The following is a 16,276-nucleotide window of genomic DNA, read 5'->3' on the forward strand; positions in this document are numbered from 1 at the left end:
GTCAACCCTGTTTCTCTTTCCTACTGAGTATTTCTAGCATTTTCTGTTTTTATCTCATTTCCACTAGCTACACTTATTTGATTTTCATTTGTTCGAGACATACTGTTTATCTTCAGTGCTTCCAGCTACTTATGAACAGGAGGAGGCCACCTTGCCCCTTGAGCCTACCATTCAGTTACATATGGCTGATCTCAGTTTCCCTACCATGGTCCCTTAGCCTTAAGTACCCTTCTCCTGTTGATCTAACAATTCTTAATCAGTCATGGCTTCAGCACCTTTCCTTGGGTGGGAGTTCTCAATTACCCCACCCTTTGTGTGGAGGAGCATCTCCTGAGATCATCCCTCAAGAGCCGTGTTTCGCTTTTAGACGGGACAACACAGGTTGTCCCCCGTTGGACTGGACACCCCACAAGGAGGAATAGCTGCCCGGAAATGCACCCTGGTCAGTAGTAGGGAGCACACTATATGGTACCGTTTACACGTCACACTGCTTCTGCAAGGTGCAGAGACAGAGTACAATGTGTAAATGGTACTGGAGAGCAGGTTCAATATTGTGGATTGGGGAGGAGTTCCTGGACAAGTTTCTCTCAACAGCCATTTCAATTAGAACACAACATTACAGCACACTACAGGCCCTTCAGCCCACGATGTTGTGCCAACATTTTATCCTGATCTATTACCCTTCCCTCCCACATAGCCCCCCATTTTTCTATCATCCATGTGCCTATCTAAGAGTTTCTTAAATGTCCCTAATGTATCTGCCCCCACAACCTCTGCCAGCAGTGCGTTCCACGCACCCACCACTCTGTGTAAAAAAAAACACAACACTTATCCCTGACATCCCCCCCATACCTTCCTCCAATTACCTTAAAATTATGCCTCCTCATGTTAGCCATTTTCACCCTGGGAAAAAGTCTCTGACTGTCCACTCGATCTATGCCTCTTATCATCTTGTACACCTCTATCAAATCACCTCTCATCCTCCTCCTCTCCAAAGAGAAAAGCCCGAGCTCACTCAACCTCTCCTCATAAGACATGCTCTCCAATCCAGGCAGCATCCTGGTAAATCTCCTCTGCACCCTCTCTAAAGCCTCCACATCCTTCCTATAATGAGGCGACCAGAACTGAACAGAATACTCTTAAGTGTGGTCTAACCAGAGTTCTATAGAGCTACAACGTTACCTGGCGGCTCTTGAACTCAGTACCCTGACTAATGAAGGCCAACACATCATACACCTTCTTAACAACCCTATTGACCTACGCAGCAATCTTGAGGGATCTATGGACGTGGACCCCAAGTTCCCTCGGTTCCTCCACACTGCCATGAGTTCTGCCATTAACCTTGTATTCTGCCCTCAAATTTGATCTTCCAAAGTGTATCACTTCACACTTTTCCGGGTTGAACTGCATCTGCCATTTCTCAGCCCAGCTCTGCATCCTTTCAATGTCCTGTTGTAACCTACAGCAATCTTCTACGCTATCCAAAACACCACCAATCCTCGTGTCATCTGCAAACTTACTAACACACCCTTCCACATCCTCATCCAAGTCATTTATAAAAATCACAAAGAACAGGAGTCCCAGAACAGATCCCTGCGGAACACCACTGGTCACTGACCTCCAGGCAGAATACGCTCCGTCTACAACCACCCTCTGTCTTCCATGGGCGAGCCTATTCTGAATCCACACATACCTCCTGACTTTCTGAATGAGCCTTACATGAGGAACCTTATCAAACACCTTACTAAAATCCATGTACACCACATCTGCTGCTCTACCTTCATCAATGTGCTTTGTTAGATCCTCAAAGAATTCAATCAGGTTCCTGAGGCAAGACCTGCCTCTCTCAAAGCCATGCTGACTGTCCCTAATCAGCCTATGCATCTCCAAATGCCCATAAATCCTGTCTCTAAGAATCTTCTCCAGTAATTTGCCCACCACTGAAGTAAGACTCACTGGCCTGTAATTCCCAGGGTTATCCCCACTCCTTTTCTTAAACAAAGGAACAACATTTGCCACCCTCCAGTCATCTGGCACTACTCCTGTGGCCAGTGAGGATGCAAAGGTCATCACCAAAGGTGCAGCAATCTCTTCCCTTGCTTCCTGTAATAACCTTGGATATATCCCGTCTGGCCCCGGTAACTGATCTATCCTAATGTTCTTCAAAAGTTCCAGCACATCCTCTTTCCTCACGTCGACATGCCCTGGCGTATCAGCCTGTTGTACGCCATCCTCACAAACGTCAAAGTATCTCTCACTGGTGAATACTGAAGCAAAGTATTCACTAAGGACCTCCCCTACCTCTTCCGACTCCAGGCACGTGTTTCCTCTGTTATCTCTGATCAGTCCTACCCTCACTAGTCATCCTCCTATTCTTCACATGTTGTAGAACACCTTGGGGTTTTCCTTAATCCTACTCGCCAAGGCCTTCTCATGCCCCCTTCTAGCTCTCCTAAGTCCATTCTTAAGCTCCCTCCTGGCTACCTTGTAACTCTCCAGAGCCCTGTCTGATCCTTACTTTCTAAAGCTTGGGTAAGCTTCTTTCTTCATCTTGACAAGAGACTCTACATCTCTTGTCAACTACAGTTCCTTCACTCTACCATCCTTACCCTTCCTCAATGGGACAAACCTATCCAGAGCCCCACGCAAGTACTCCCTAAACAACCTCTACATTTCCATTGTGCACTTCCCCAAGGACATCTTTTCCCAATTTACGGTCCCAAGTTCCTGTCTAATGGCATCTTAATTCCCCCTCCCCCAGTTAAATAATTTCCCATATCATCTGCTCCTATCCCTCTCCAAGGCTTTGGTAAAGGTCAAGGAGTTATGATCACTGTCTCCAAAATGCTCTCCCACTGAGAGATCTGGTACCTGATCAGGCTCATTGCCTAGTACCAGGTCCAGTGTGGCCTCTCCTCACGTTGGCCTGGACACACCTAACAAACTCTGCTCCACCTATCCCCTTTACACTAAGGAGGTGCCAATCAATATTAGGGAAGTTGAAGTCACCCATGACAACAACCCTGTTATTTTTGCACCTCTCCAAAATCTGCCTCCCGATCTTCTCCTCAGTGTCTCTGCTGCTATTGGGGGGGGGGGGGGGGTCTGTAGAATATTCCCAATAGAGTGATTGCTTCCTTATTGTTTCTGACTTCCACCCACACTGACTCAGTGGACGATTCCTCCAGGACATCCTCCCTTTCTACAACTGTGATAATGTCCCTGATCAGCAAAGCCACTCCCCCAACTCTTTTACCTCCGTCCCTGTCCCTTTTGAAACATCTAAACCCCAGAATATCCAGCAGCCATTCCTGCCCTTGTAACAACCAAGTCTCTATAATGGCCACCATGTCATAGTTCCATGTACTTACCCATGCTCTAAGTTCATCACCCTTGTTCCTGATACTTCTCACGTTAAAGTAGACGCACTTCAGCCCATCCAACTGACTACAATTTTGCCCTTTCATCTGCCTATCCTTCCTCACAGTCTTTCTACACTCTGCATCTACTTGTACACGAAATGAACCAACCTCTGACCTATCACTCAGGTTCCCACCCCCCTGCGAAACTAGTTTAAACCCTGGCAACAGTTCTAGCAAACCTGCTCGCAAGAATATTGGTCCCCCTCCAGTTCCGGTGTAACCCATCCCTTTTGTACAGGTCGTATCTTCCCCAGAAGAGATCCCAATGATCCACAAATCTGAAACTCTGAAACCCTGCCCCCTGCCCCAACTCCTCAGCCACGCATTCATCTGCCAAATCATCCTATCCTTACCCTCACTGGTGCGTGGCACAAAAAACATCAAGGGGAGAGCAGGAATGTGAGAATCAGCCATGATCGGGTTGAATGGCAGAACCAGTTTGAAGGGCTGAGTGGTCTACTCCTGCTCCCATTTCCTGTGCAAAGTCCTGCCTCTCTGGCCTCTTGATGCCGGGAAGTTTCTTGGAACCGATCCTCCGCCAGCAGCGATGAGCCTGACTCCCAGATTTTGCTGTGTTCCCTCTCTCCAGGTTTGCTTCCCTCTACAAATCACCAACACATAAAGAAGCGACTGTACCATACCAGATAACCGTGAGTCATCTGCCAGTAATTCTGGATTCCTTTTCTATGTTGCTTTTGTTTCAAGCTATGCCGGTGCCAGGAAATGTTCCACCCTTTGAACAAATACTGGATGCTCCCAGCTTGGGTACAGTATGAGAGGAGGGCAGGGCAGCAGGGAGGGAGGGGGGAGCAGAAGAAAGATTGTGGAGTGGCCACAGGGAGAGGCTGTGATTGGGAGGGAAGAAGGTTTTCTTTGTTTGAGGTTCTTGACCTTGTTGCCGAGCCGGTTGACTCCTTCTCTCTCATTTTCCCCATTTGTCTCATTTTCAGTCACTTGGTTTTCGCGACGTCCAATCATCAGAGCCGCCTTCAACTTCACCCGCCAACCCACGCAAGCGTCCGCGGACAGATGACCAGGATGGGCGATGATGTCGTCCACTGGACGTTGATCCAAATGGTGTGGGGGGGGAACCAAACATGGCAAGCCAGGGGATTGCTTTGGATCCATTATCAAGCCCGTGGCTGGATCTGGATTGCAGTTGGGCCTGGATTGGCAGTGGGTTCTGTGAATCCAGTTGGACTGGAGAACTGAAGAATTCTCTTTCTAGTGAGGGACTGGCCTGTCTCCCCATCCTGCCCACTGGACTGGAAGACTGCTGGGCAGAGGTCTGTGATGGAGGCTGGATCTTCCTGGTTTTCGGAGGCTCGAGGACTCTGAACCTCAGTACCTACCTACAGGAGTCCAAACTTCGGCCTAAGTTCCTGAGTCAGCACAAACTTTTCACGTTTGTTAAAACCCTCCCTCTGCTCACTGATCTCCCGTTGTACTGTTTCAGGTGATGATTATTTTCTCTCTTATTCCGATGTGTTGCAAGTAAATGTATTTTGTAGTCCAGGGTGACATCCACTGCTTGATGCTTGCCTACGTATGAAAGGAGTCTGATAGCATAGCAAATGTATCACTGCACTGGCAGTCCTGGGGCTTGGGTCATCGTGGTAATGGTGGGATTTAAATTCCTTTAATGAGATCAATATGAAATAAAGAGCCAGTATCGGTAACTGGACGCCATGAAATGACCAGATCTGGAAGGTTCACCAATGCCATTCAGGGAAGGAAGTTGTCCTCAGTTGGACTGTGTTGTCAGTGACCCATTGTAATGGGTTGACCCCTACCTGACTGTGCTTGAAATGGCTCAGCAAGCTCTCAGTTGCCTCAAGCTGCTACACTGAGAACGTTTTCACCACGTGGTCTGCAGTGGTTTAAGAAGGCAGCGAGCCACTAGCCCTCGAAGGTCAGTGAATGCCACTGGGCCATGCATAAAGCAAGGTCTTTCTTCAAGGCTCTCGACCTCATGGCTGAGCTGGTTAACTGCTGCTCTTTCTGCAACAACAATCTGCTGGAGGAACTCAGCAGGTCAAGCAGTATCTGTGGGAGGAAAGGAATTGTCAATACTTAGGGTCGAAACCCTGCTTCGGGACTGGGAGAGGAGAGGGGAGATGGCTGGTTTAAAGAGGAGAGAGGCAGGGGTGATACAGGAGTCTGAGGAGGGTGAAAGATGATGGGCAGCTTGGCACAACTGGTAATCGTGTCCTTTAAACTTTCCCCCTCTCACATTAAAGCTATGCCCTCTAGTATTTGACATTTCCAACCTGGGGAAAAGACTCTACCCTGTCTATACCCCTCATTGTTTTATATACTGTACTACTTTCAGTTGCCCCTCAGCCTCCGATGCTCCAGAGAAAACAATCTAAGTCCCATTTGCCTGCATTTGACCCATATCCCTCTTAACCTTTCCTATCCATGAACCTGTCTGAATGTCTTTTAAACACTTCCTCTGGCAGCTCATTCCACACACACACACCACCCTCTGTGTGGAAAAACTTGTCCCTCAGACCTCCTTTAAATCTTTGCCCTCTCACCTTAACCTATGCCCTCTAGTTTTAGACCCCTTGTAAAAGATTTCTGATTGTCCTGATGCACTACATAAATGCAGTTCCTTTCCACTGCTGTCAGTGACGTCCCTTGTGCATTGTGTGTGTGTAAATCCTTGTACAAGTTCAGGATCCAGTTCAGCTTCTCTAGCTCCTGTCCAAACACCACATTACTTGTATGTCTAGACTTGCTTTCACTCTGTATAGACATTCCACAAGGCCACTTCAAAGTGCTCACAACACCTTATCCACAGCAAGGGGTCAAAATAAAGTGCTGAGATTATGTTCTTGCTTTTGACGGTACCTTTTACAACTTCAGAGCAGTTCGAAGAGTTTTGCAACCATTGATGCACTTTTGAAGTGTTGTAGGAAATATTTATGCCTCAGCTCAGTGACTCGCCTCAAAGATGGCATTGCCCACATTGCAGCACTTGTCAGCACTGCACAGGGAATCTTGGCTTTGTACTCGAGTGATAGGAGTGGGACACAAACCCACGACCTGCTGCACTTGGGGCTGAGACTGAGCTTTCTCTTTGGTGCCACAGACGGCAGACACTGGAAGCTGGAGTGACCAACAATCTGCTGGAGGAACTCAGCAGGTCGAGCAGCATCTGTGGAGGGGGAAAGGAACTTCAGTGCATTGGTAGTGACCATTACAAAGAGTCAAATGCAAACATCAGGGGCTGTGTGGAAGCCTGATATTGAACCATCTTCGCCTTTGATTCTGGTCGAAGAGAAGAAAGCGTGATCTTTGCTTCGGGAATCGGAACTGCATCAGACACAAAGAGGAGCAGAAAATTGCTTCTCTTCAGCTGAGACTTGTGAGTCACTGAGGCTTTGTCTGGCCCGAGCAAGCTGGATTGAAGAATAAATTGTAGTGAAGAGAACAAACTATTAATCATCAGTGCCCTGCTGTAAATATGAGCTTGTTTGGAATTGGTTTATTATTGTCACTTGTACCGAGGTACAGTGAAAAACTTGTCTTGCATACCGTTCATACAGATCAATTCATTACACAGTGCATTGAGGTAGTACAGGGTAAAACAATAACAGAATGCAGAATAAAGTGTGGCAGCTACAGAGAAAGTGCAGTGCAGGCAGACAGTAAGGTGCAAGGTCATAATGAGGTAGACTTGTGAGGTCAAGAGTCCATCTTATCGTACTAGGGAACGGTTCAATAGTCTTATAACAGCGGGATAGAAGCTGTCCTTGAGTCTGGTAGTACGTGCTTTCAGGCTTTTGTATCTTCTGCCCAATGGGAGAGGGGAGAAGAGAGAATGTCCCGGGTGGGTGGGGTCTTTGGTTATGTTGGCTGCTTTACTGAGGCAGCGAGAAGTGTAGACAGAGTCCATGGAGGGGAAGCTGGTTTCCGTGATGCGCTGAGCTGTGTCCACAACTCTCTGCAGTTTCTTGTGGTCACGAGCAGAGCAGTTGCCATACCAAGCTGTGATGCATCCGGATTAGATGCTTTCTATGGTGCATCGATTAAAAATTGGTGAGGGTCAAAGGGGTAATGCCAAATTTCTTTAGCCTCATGAGGAAGTAGAGGTCTGGTGAGCTTTCTTTGGTTGGACCAGAACAGGCTGTTGGTGAGATAAATGTGGTACCGATTGTAAGTATAAATCACCAAGGAGGCCACTTGGCCCATTGTGTCTATTCTGGTTCTTTCGGTGATCTAAGTCATCCCCTCTTCCCTGTTCTTTCTCTGCACGTTTCACTTTTCTGTGATGTCCAATTTTTTGATGCAAGTTATTTTTGAACATGCTTCCAGGGGCCTTTCAGATAGCACAGGGCAGATCATAAATCACTGTGAAATTTATTCTCAATCTTGCTCTTTGGCAATTAGAGATCTGTCTCGTCCTGTCGTTCGCCCTGCCCACCGTCATTGTTTGAGGGATAAATGTTGGCCAGGACACTAGGGAGAGCTCACCTTCACAAGGTAACGTGGCAGCTTTAGATGCCACTGAGAGAGCAGACAGGGACTTGATTTAACATCATATCTAAAAAGGGAACTTTTTTTTTCCCCTTTTTCCTTAACATTTGTAATTTTGTACATCACAATTATCCTGTAATTTCTGTCGAAGGAGAATGATTTCAGTTCCTCCTGTTTCTTTGTAGCCACTTCCGACCAGGACGGTGTTTGTCTACTGCTGTCTGACTCATGCACACCTTCATGTGGTCTCCCTCGTGCGCTCTCTCTCCCTCCCCCTTCTCCTCCCCTTCCCTCCCCTTCTCCCTCCCCTTCTCCCTCCCCCTTCTCCCTCCCCCTTCTCCCTCCCATGGTCCCTCCCTCTCTTCTCTCTCTCATGGTCCCTCCCTCTCTTCTCTCTCTCCCTTGCATGGTCCCTCCCTCTCCCTCACGTGCCCACCCTTTCTCCTGATCTCCAGTGCTGTCTGCATGGAGTTTGCACGCTTTCCCTATGAGTTTCCTCCAGGTGCTCTGGTTTCATCCCACTTTCCAAGGTGTACAGATTGGGAGGTTAATTGGCCACCGTAAATTGCCCATATTGTGGGTGAGAGATAGAACTGGGAAGCAGTTGATGGGTTTGTGGGGACTGTACAATGGGGTTAACATAGGGTTAATAAAAATTGGTGCTGGATGGTTGCACGAACTCAGTGCGCCAAGGGGTCTATTTCTGTGCTGTATGATACTCTGACTTTGTTGCAGTACAAGCCAGTATAGCTTCTGGGATCCTGGGCAACATAAATGCTGAACATAATGTCACAGAAGAAACCATTCAGGCCATCGTGTATATGCCAGCTTCCAGGGCAACAATCCTACTAGTTCCTTTATCCCTCTCCCAGGACAAAAGAGGGAAGTTTTGAACCTTTATAAAACTCTGATAAGGCCACAACCAGAGCTCTGTGTCCAACTCTAGTCACCTGACCCTTGGGGAGATGTGAAGGTCTTCGAAAAGATTTATTAGAACAGTCCCATTGGTGAGGGATTGCAGTCACAAGATTAAACTGTCACGGGTGGGTTGTCCTTGGGGCAATGAGGATTGAGAGGTGGTTTGATGGATATATCAAATAGACAAATGTGACAAGGCACTTTTTACTCGGAGTGGTTCTGTCTGGAATTCACTGCCTGTGGGGATGATGGAAACAGAATCGACTGCTGCCTTCACAAGGGAGTAACGTCGACAGAGGAGAGTCATTTATAGAGACGTGGGGAAAGTGTGAGTGAATGTGTTCCCATGGTGGGATGAGGGTGTGGATACCAGACCCTCAATCACACTACTGGACCGCTTGTAGAACGGGAGACTGATCAAAAAGCTGGAGGGAGAGTAGAGCTGAAAAGCTGGTGCCACTGACAGCAGTGATGAAGTCACCTTGTCATCACTCTTCATGCGGGCAACTAGATCAGTGTTGGAATCATCCTTGTGACACTTTGCATGTTGTCAAGGTGCTTAATGTATGCAAATTGTTGCTTAAATTGTAGCCAAGGGCTGATAAAAGGTCAGAGAACTGAAGCATTGCCTGTGTTTCTTTCAAACGGGCTCTGTCTGACCCAGGCAAATATCTGATTATATTTCAAAGAAATGGCAAACCTGTTTTTCCCTTGTGCCTCGGGGTATCCTGAAGCACCTTGCAACCAAAGTGTTTCAGAAGTGTAGTCACTGAAGTGATGTACGAAACGAGCTCTGTGTGTCACAACAGTTGTATTGGGAGGGTGATAAAGTGACTTCTTCATCACAGTCGCACACTCCAGCCTGTCAATCAAATACTACAGGCAATTGATTCTGATTTTGTATTTAGCCACAGCAACACAATTACGCCAAATAATTTCAAAAATGTCACAATGCATCAATAGAAACATGTTTACCTGCAGTTCTCGTTTTCCCATGTACAGGAACGTTCCTCCTGATCTCGAGTTTACAGTGGGATTGAATTCAAAGCCAGAAACCACAATTCAGATTTCAATGATTAGTGTAGAAAAGCCTGAGTATCGCATTACCTTGCAGCTGCGGGCACTGTTGCCATGTACACAGCTGCAGCAGCAGTTCCGTATTGGTGGTCACAGTGGTTAGTGCCGCTGCCTCACAGCTCCAGGGACCTGGCTTTGCTGCTGATTCTCAGGTGCTGTGTTATTGTGCGTTCTCCCCGTTTGCTCCAGTTTCCTCCCACGTCCCAAAGATGTGCCGATGGGTAACTCACAGTGGCCAATCGCCTCAGTACGGGATGCTTGCAAAAGAATGGGGAGCAGGTTGGTGGGCATGTGGGAAAGGATAAACTGCAGAGCTATGGGGGAGTGGGATGAGAGGGAATGGACTTGCTCTGTTGAGAGTCAGTATAAACTGGATGGAACAAATGGCTCCTACGTTGCAATAATATGTGAGTATATGTTAGTGTCTAGTGTGTGAAAGACAGGTGGTCTGTTCTTGCTGATGCTTTGGGGGGGGGGGGAGGAAGGGGGAACGTTGGCTTGATTCACTGAGAAGGCTCCCCATTCTTATTTTGAAAGTGCTAAAGGATCTTTTACTGAACCAGGCAGCGGTGGGGTGCTCTGTATTCTTACCCTGACCTGATGTGCCCTGAAGAGAACACATTTCATTTGAGATTTCAATCTTTCTTTTCTGGTGTAGTACTGAGGGAGTGCAGCACTGTCAGTGATATCATCGTTCAGATGTGATAAGTACACTGTGAGAAGTATTTGGATGTGTGTTTGAGGAGCCATGACCTGCAGGTCTGTGGACCAAGTGCCGGCAGGTGGGATAAAGCTGGCACTGACTTTCCTCGGCAGGCACGAGCTTGATGGGCTGAACGGCCTGTCTTGTAAATATTCTGTGAAAATAAGGCCTCTCTCAGAAAGTTTTTCATTGCACCTGTGCATACATGTGCTTGTGCATGTGACAATAAACTCCACTTTGACCTTGAATATAAAAGATCTGACAGCACTATTTCACAGATGTTCTTCCTGCTGATCTGGCCAATACTTATTTCTCAACTATTTTCTAATTTAGATTTCCTAGTCATTGGCTTATTGCTGTGTCTGGGACCTTTCTCCGGGTGAATAGTTGGCACATTTCCTACATTAGTACAGTGCATCTTTAATAATGCCTTATTGGCTCTGAAGCTCTTTGGGAAAGCCTTGAAGTCATTAGATACACAATACATATTCAGCCCTCTACTTCGCTAACACACCGCTTGAACAATGGAAGCTCTAACAGTGCTGCACTCTGCACTAGTTGGCTTAAACCCAAACCTCCTGATTCACAAATGAAGATGCTTCTCATTGTACCCAGGGCTAACACCTGAATGTAACCACTGCAAAGCTGGGATGTCCTGAGGCTGCGTTGAAATTCAACTCCCCTTTCCCTTCACTGGGATTTCCATGTGAGCCACCTCTCGCAAACTCCCTTCTTAGATCTCTCCACCTCTCTAACATTCCCCTCTGGAGTGGTTGAGGTGAGCAGCAAAGATTAAGGGGAAGCTAAACAAATGCCTGAAGGAGGAAGGGTATGGTGATAGGACGGGTTGTAGGGGTGGGAGGAGATTCATACGGAGCATAAACACCAGCTTTGCTCTGGTTGGCTGAATGGCCTGTGCTGTAAAATAAGATGGTCCTCTCATCCTAGCTCTTTGAGCTCGAGGGTGGAATGTTGGCTAATTTAAGCTTTTGCTCCCCATCCTGATATCTCATTACTGGACTCAGGAGGTTGTGGGCTCAAGTCCCCCTCAAGAGTCATAGTCATGGGACAGGAACAGGCCTTTCAGCCCACCATGTCTATGGCAACCATCAAGTACCCATCTACACTATTCCCATTTACCAGCACTTGGCCCATTTCTAGAAAGTAATTTGTGTTGTCTACCTTGAAGACAGAACCAAAATATTGATTTAATCGCTCTGACATTATTTTGTTGCCCGTTACGAATTCTCCCATATTTGCCTGCAAATGACTCACTTAAGTCTTCACTAAGACGCAGGAGATTCTGCAGATACTGGAATCTGGAGCAACACACACAATGCTGGAGGAACTCAGCAGGTCAGGCAGCATCTATGGAGGGAAATAAACAGTCGACGTTTCAGGCAGAGACCCTTCATCAGGACTGGGAAGGAAGAGGGCAGAAGCCAGAATAGGAAGGTGGGGGCAGGGGGAGGAGCACATGCAGGCAGGGGACAGGTGAGTCCAGGTGAGAGGGGGAAGATACAAGAAGCTGAGAGGTGACAGGTAGAAGAGGCAAAAGGCTGAAGGAGGAGGAATCCGGTCAGAGAGGGCAGTGGACCATGGAATCCGGTATTCCCCACTTCTTTCCCTTTATTCCATGGTCCACTGCCCTCTCCGACCGGATTCCTCCTCCTCCAGCCCTTTGCCTCTTCTACCTATCACCTCTCAGCTTCTTGCATCTGCCCCCCACCCTCCTACCTTCCCCCTATCACCTGAACTCACCTGTCACCTGCCTGTGTGTGCTCTTCACCCTCCTCCAACCTTCCTATTCCGGCTTCTGCCCTCTTCCTTCCCAGTCCCCGATGAAGGGTCTCGACCCGAGATGTCGACTGTTTACTTCCCTCCATAGATGCTGCCTGACCTGCTGAGTTCCTCCAGTAGTCTGTGTGTGTAGTCTTCACTAATCTTTTTGACATATTTGTGGAAGATTTTGTAGTCCAGTTTTATGTTTCTTGCAACATTGCTCTCATAGTCGACGCTTCCCCTCGTAAAACTTGTGGTCGATCTTGCTGCATTCTAAACTGTTCCCACTCCTCAGGCCTGCTACGTTTCCTGCCGACTTCATACGCCTCCTCTTTGGATCTAACACTACCCTCGATTTCTTTTGCAAGATGTGGTTGGGTCACCTTTTGTGTTTTCGTCCCTGAAACAAAGGCATAACTGTTACATTTCCTGCATCCATTCCCTAAGTGTCAGCCGTGGCCAATCCATTGTCAGCCTTTCTCCCCAATTCACTCTTCACACCTTCACAGCTGCCTTTGAAGATTTCATTCACACATTCTCACTTTCCACTCGCTTGCTCTAACAACTAGATAATAAAAAGCTTTGTTTGCAATATTTTCAGACCCCTGCATCGGCCAGTAAACTGGAAACAGGGTGGGACTTACTGTAGACAGAGCTCTGGAACCACAGCGAGTGCCTCATGATCAAAGATGCAGCAACATTTGACAAAAGCAGGATTATTTCCACAGCAAGTTGCAGTGAGTGGAGAACAGTTACATAAATTATATGGGTAAAATCAACACCAGTCACTTACAACAGTGAAGTCCCCAGTTGTGAATGAAGGGTGGGGGATTTTCATTTTCCCCCAGATACTGGAGTCACCACTTGCCGTTTCTTTAGATGAGGCACTCAGAGACTTCAAGACAGATCGAAAGATACTTCCTGGGTTAAGTGTAATGAGGTGTACTGGAGCAAAGACAGACTCATGGGGTTGAGGCACAATCTAACTGAATGGTGGAACAACAGGTTCAGGAATCCGAAGACCTTCGCCAGTTCCCATGTAATGAAGTTGGATGTAATCCGTTGAACAGAGAAATGTAAATTGACTGGAGTGCAGTACAGAGGAAGAATAGCAGACAAGATTTAAACCAAGGTCTCATCCACTCTCCAAAACAAATCTAAAAAATCTCATGACATGACTTTGAAGAATAGCAGGACAATTTTCCCCACTGACCTGGTCTACATTTATCCCTCTTCAACAATATTAAAGCAGATTATCTGGTCATTATCACATTACCACCGGGGGGAGTTTGCTATGTGTAAATTGGCTGCTGGCTTTCCTGTAGTGCAGCAGTGAAGGTATTTCTGAAGGTCTTCATTGGCTGTGGGACACTTTAAGGAAGTGCTGAATGGTTTGTGGAAGGCATTAGCCTACTACAAGTCTTCTTTCAGTGCAATTATCACCCCGGTTCCACAAGCGAGCTGCTGTCATTTTGAGTGATTGACCTGTCATCAATCAAGGCACCAGATTCAGATGTGGCAAATCTGCTGCCAACAACAGTCAACCTTGTAAATCCTCCTCACAAACATCTGGGGACTGGTGTCCTGGGGGAGCTGTCCTACAACTTGACCATATTGTATTCACAGGTCATCCTCTACATTCACTTGCATTGTATCCCCTGGGCATATCTTGTCCCACCAGTAGGACACACCCACGGAGAGAGAGGGAGAAGACCCACTGGAAGAGAGGGGCGTGTTTGCACAGTGTTAGGGAGGACCAGCACCACGAGTCCAGACACAATGAAATCTTATGGCATCGGGTCAAACTGGGGTACAGTAGCCTCCTGATCACTGCCCACTGTCCTCCCTCAGCTACTGAATCAGTGGTCCTTTTTAAACAAAAATTGGAAGAAGCACTAAAAGCAGCAAAGGCACAAAATGGAGCCACAAGAGACTGCAGATGCTGGAAATCTGGAGCAACACACAAAAAGCTGGAGGAACTCAATGGGTCAGGCAGCATCTATGGAGGGTAACGAACAGTTGACGTTTCGGGTCGAGAGCCTTCATCAGGGCACAAAATGTTTGTCCGTCACCGAGAGTGGTTTGGTAACACGTCCACTGACCAAGCCAGCCGAGTCCTGAGGGACCGAACTGCCAGACTGGGTTTGCAGAAGGTAGTGAGTGAGTGAACAAACACGAGGGATAAACCTACCTGACCTCATCCTCACTGATCTACCTGTGGCAGATGCATTGTCTACAACAGTATACAATATCCCATCCTCACATTGAAGGCACCCTTCATCATGTTGTATGGCTCTACAGACAATGAGATAGACACAGAACACACCTGGCAGCTCAAAACTAGGCATCCATGAGGTGCCGTGGACTATTAACTGAAATATACACCAACATGACTGTAACGTCATGGGCTGGCAGATCACTCACTATATCATTAACATCAAGCCAAGAGATTGACTCATGTTCAAAGAGGAATGCAGAAGGGCTTGTCAGGATATCCAGAGATAAGGTGCCAACCTGGTTCAGCTGCAGCACAGGACGACATGCATACTAAACAGCAAAGGCAGCATGCTGTACAGATAAATGATCTCACAATCAGCAGGTCAGATGGAAGCCCTGTAATTCTGCCACACCCAATTGTGGTGAACAATGGAGCAGCTAACAGGAGGAGAAAACTCCACAAAGATGGCAGGTTCTAGCACTTGACTATTAAAGACAAAACTGAAGCACTAACCACCAGGTATGTCATAGAAACCAGTCTTCAGCCATTTCATTTCCGTTTCACATAACATCAAGAAATGGCTGAGAGCATTGGATATAGCAAAGGCTGTGGGGGAACCAGACATTGTCCTGGCTGTAATCCTGAACTCCAGAGCTAGCCACACCTTCAGCCTAGTGTCTTGAGTGCAGTTACTACACCATCATCTACCTGACAATGTGGAAGATTACCCAGGCATGTCCTGTTAACAGAGAGTATGGCTAATTACCACCCAATCAATCTACTCTCACTCATCAGTGGAGTGATGGAGAGTGTAGTTGACAGTGCCGCTAAGCAACACTCACTCAGCAATAACCTGCTCACCGGTGCCCAGCTTGGGTTTTGCCAGGACCACTCTTCTCCAGACCACAACGCTGCCCTGGCCTAAACATGGACCAAGGAGATGAATTCCAGAGGTGAGAATGATTTTCCTTGACATCAAGAAAGCATCTAAGTGTGGCATCAAGGGGCCTTTTTAAAAGTGAAGTCATTGGCTATCAAGGGGGAAATGGAGTTTTACGGTGCACAAAGAAAGGTAGTTGTGGTTGTTGGAGGTCGACCATCCCAGCCCCTTTTGCCAGAGGTTGGTAAATCTGTGGAATTCATTGCCACAGACGGCTGTGGAGGCCAAGTCATCGGGTATATTTAAAGCAGAGGTTGATAGGCTCTTGATTAGTAAGGGCGTCAAAGGTTACGGGAAGAAGGCAGGAGAATGGGGTTGAGAGGGAAAAATAAATCAGCCATGATCGAATGGCGGAGTGGACTCGATGGGCCAAATGGTCTGATTCCGGTCTTATGGACATCACCAGGGGAAAGTGTCCATCCACAGGAAAGTGTCCAGGGCCCAACCACTGTTTCCTTTACAAATTCAGAAGTGGGGAAGTTCACTGATGGTATCACTCTGTTTCTCCAGCCACGCTGCCTGACCTGCTGAGTGTTTGCAGCATTTTCTATTTTGTTTGATAATTACTGACTTTGCCAGGGACGCTCAGACTCCCCCCTCCCCACCCTCCCACTCCTCACCCACCCCCACTTCCCCACTCCCCACCCTTCCCCCCCACTCCCCACCCACCCCCAACCCCCAACCCCCCAAAAAATAAACATACATGAAACAAAAGCTGGTCGCTGAAGCCA

The 16,276-nt window shown here is 47.4% G+C and overlaps 1 protein-coding gene across 2 annotated transcripts in view; it reads left to right on the plus strand.

The window, feature by feature from the left end:
- Positions 1–5,254, plus strand: part of rad51c (RAD51 paralog C) — a 57,855-nt gene extending 52,601 nt beyond the window's left edge. Inside the window, exons 9-10 of one of the 2 annotated variants that reach the window (XM_052035835.1) lie at positions 4,012–4,072; positions 4,373–4,608. In XM_052035835.1, coding sequence (XP_051891795.1) covers positions 4,012–4,072; positions 4,373–4,471 — 160 coding nt within the window. In that variant the 3' untranslated portion in view covers positions 4,472–4,608. Of the gene's footprint in view, positions 1–4,011; positions 4,073–4,372 lie in introns of both variants that reach the window. The other variant, XM_052035834.1, reaches the window with a different exon arrangement.
- Positions 5,255–16,276: the final 11,022 nt, after the last annotated feature.

This window comes from Pristis pectinata, chromosome 21 (assembly GCF_009764475.1).
Source record: "Pristis pectinata isolate sPriPec2 chromosome 21, sPriPec2.1.pri, whole genome shotgun sequence".
Lineage (NCBI taxonomy): Eukaryota > Metazoa > Chordata > Chondrichthyes > Rhinopristiformes > Pristidae > Pristis > Pristis pectinata.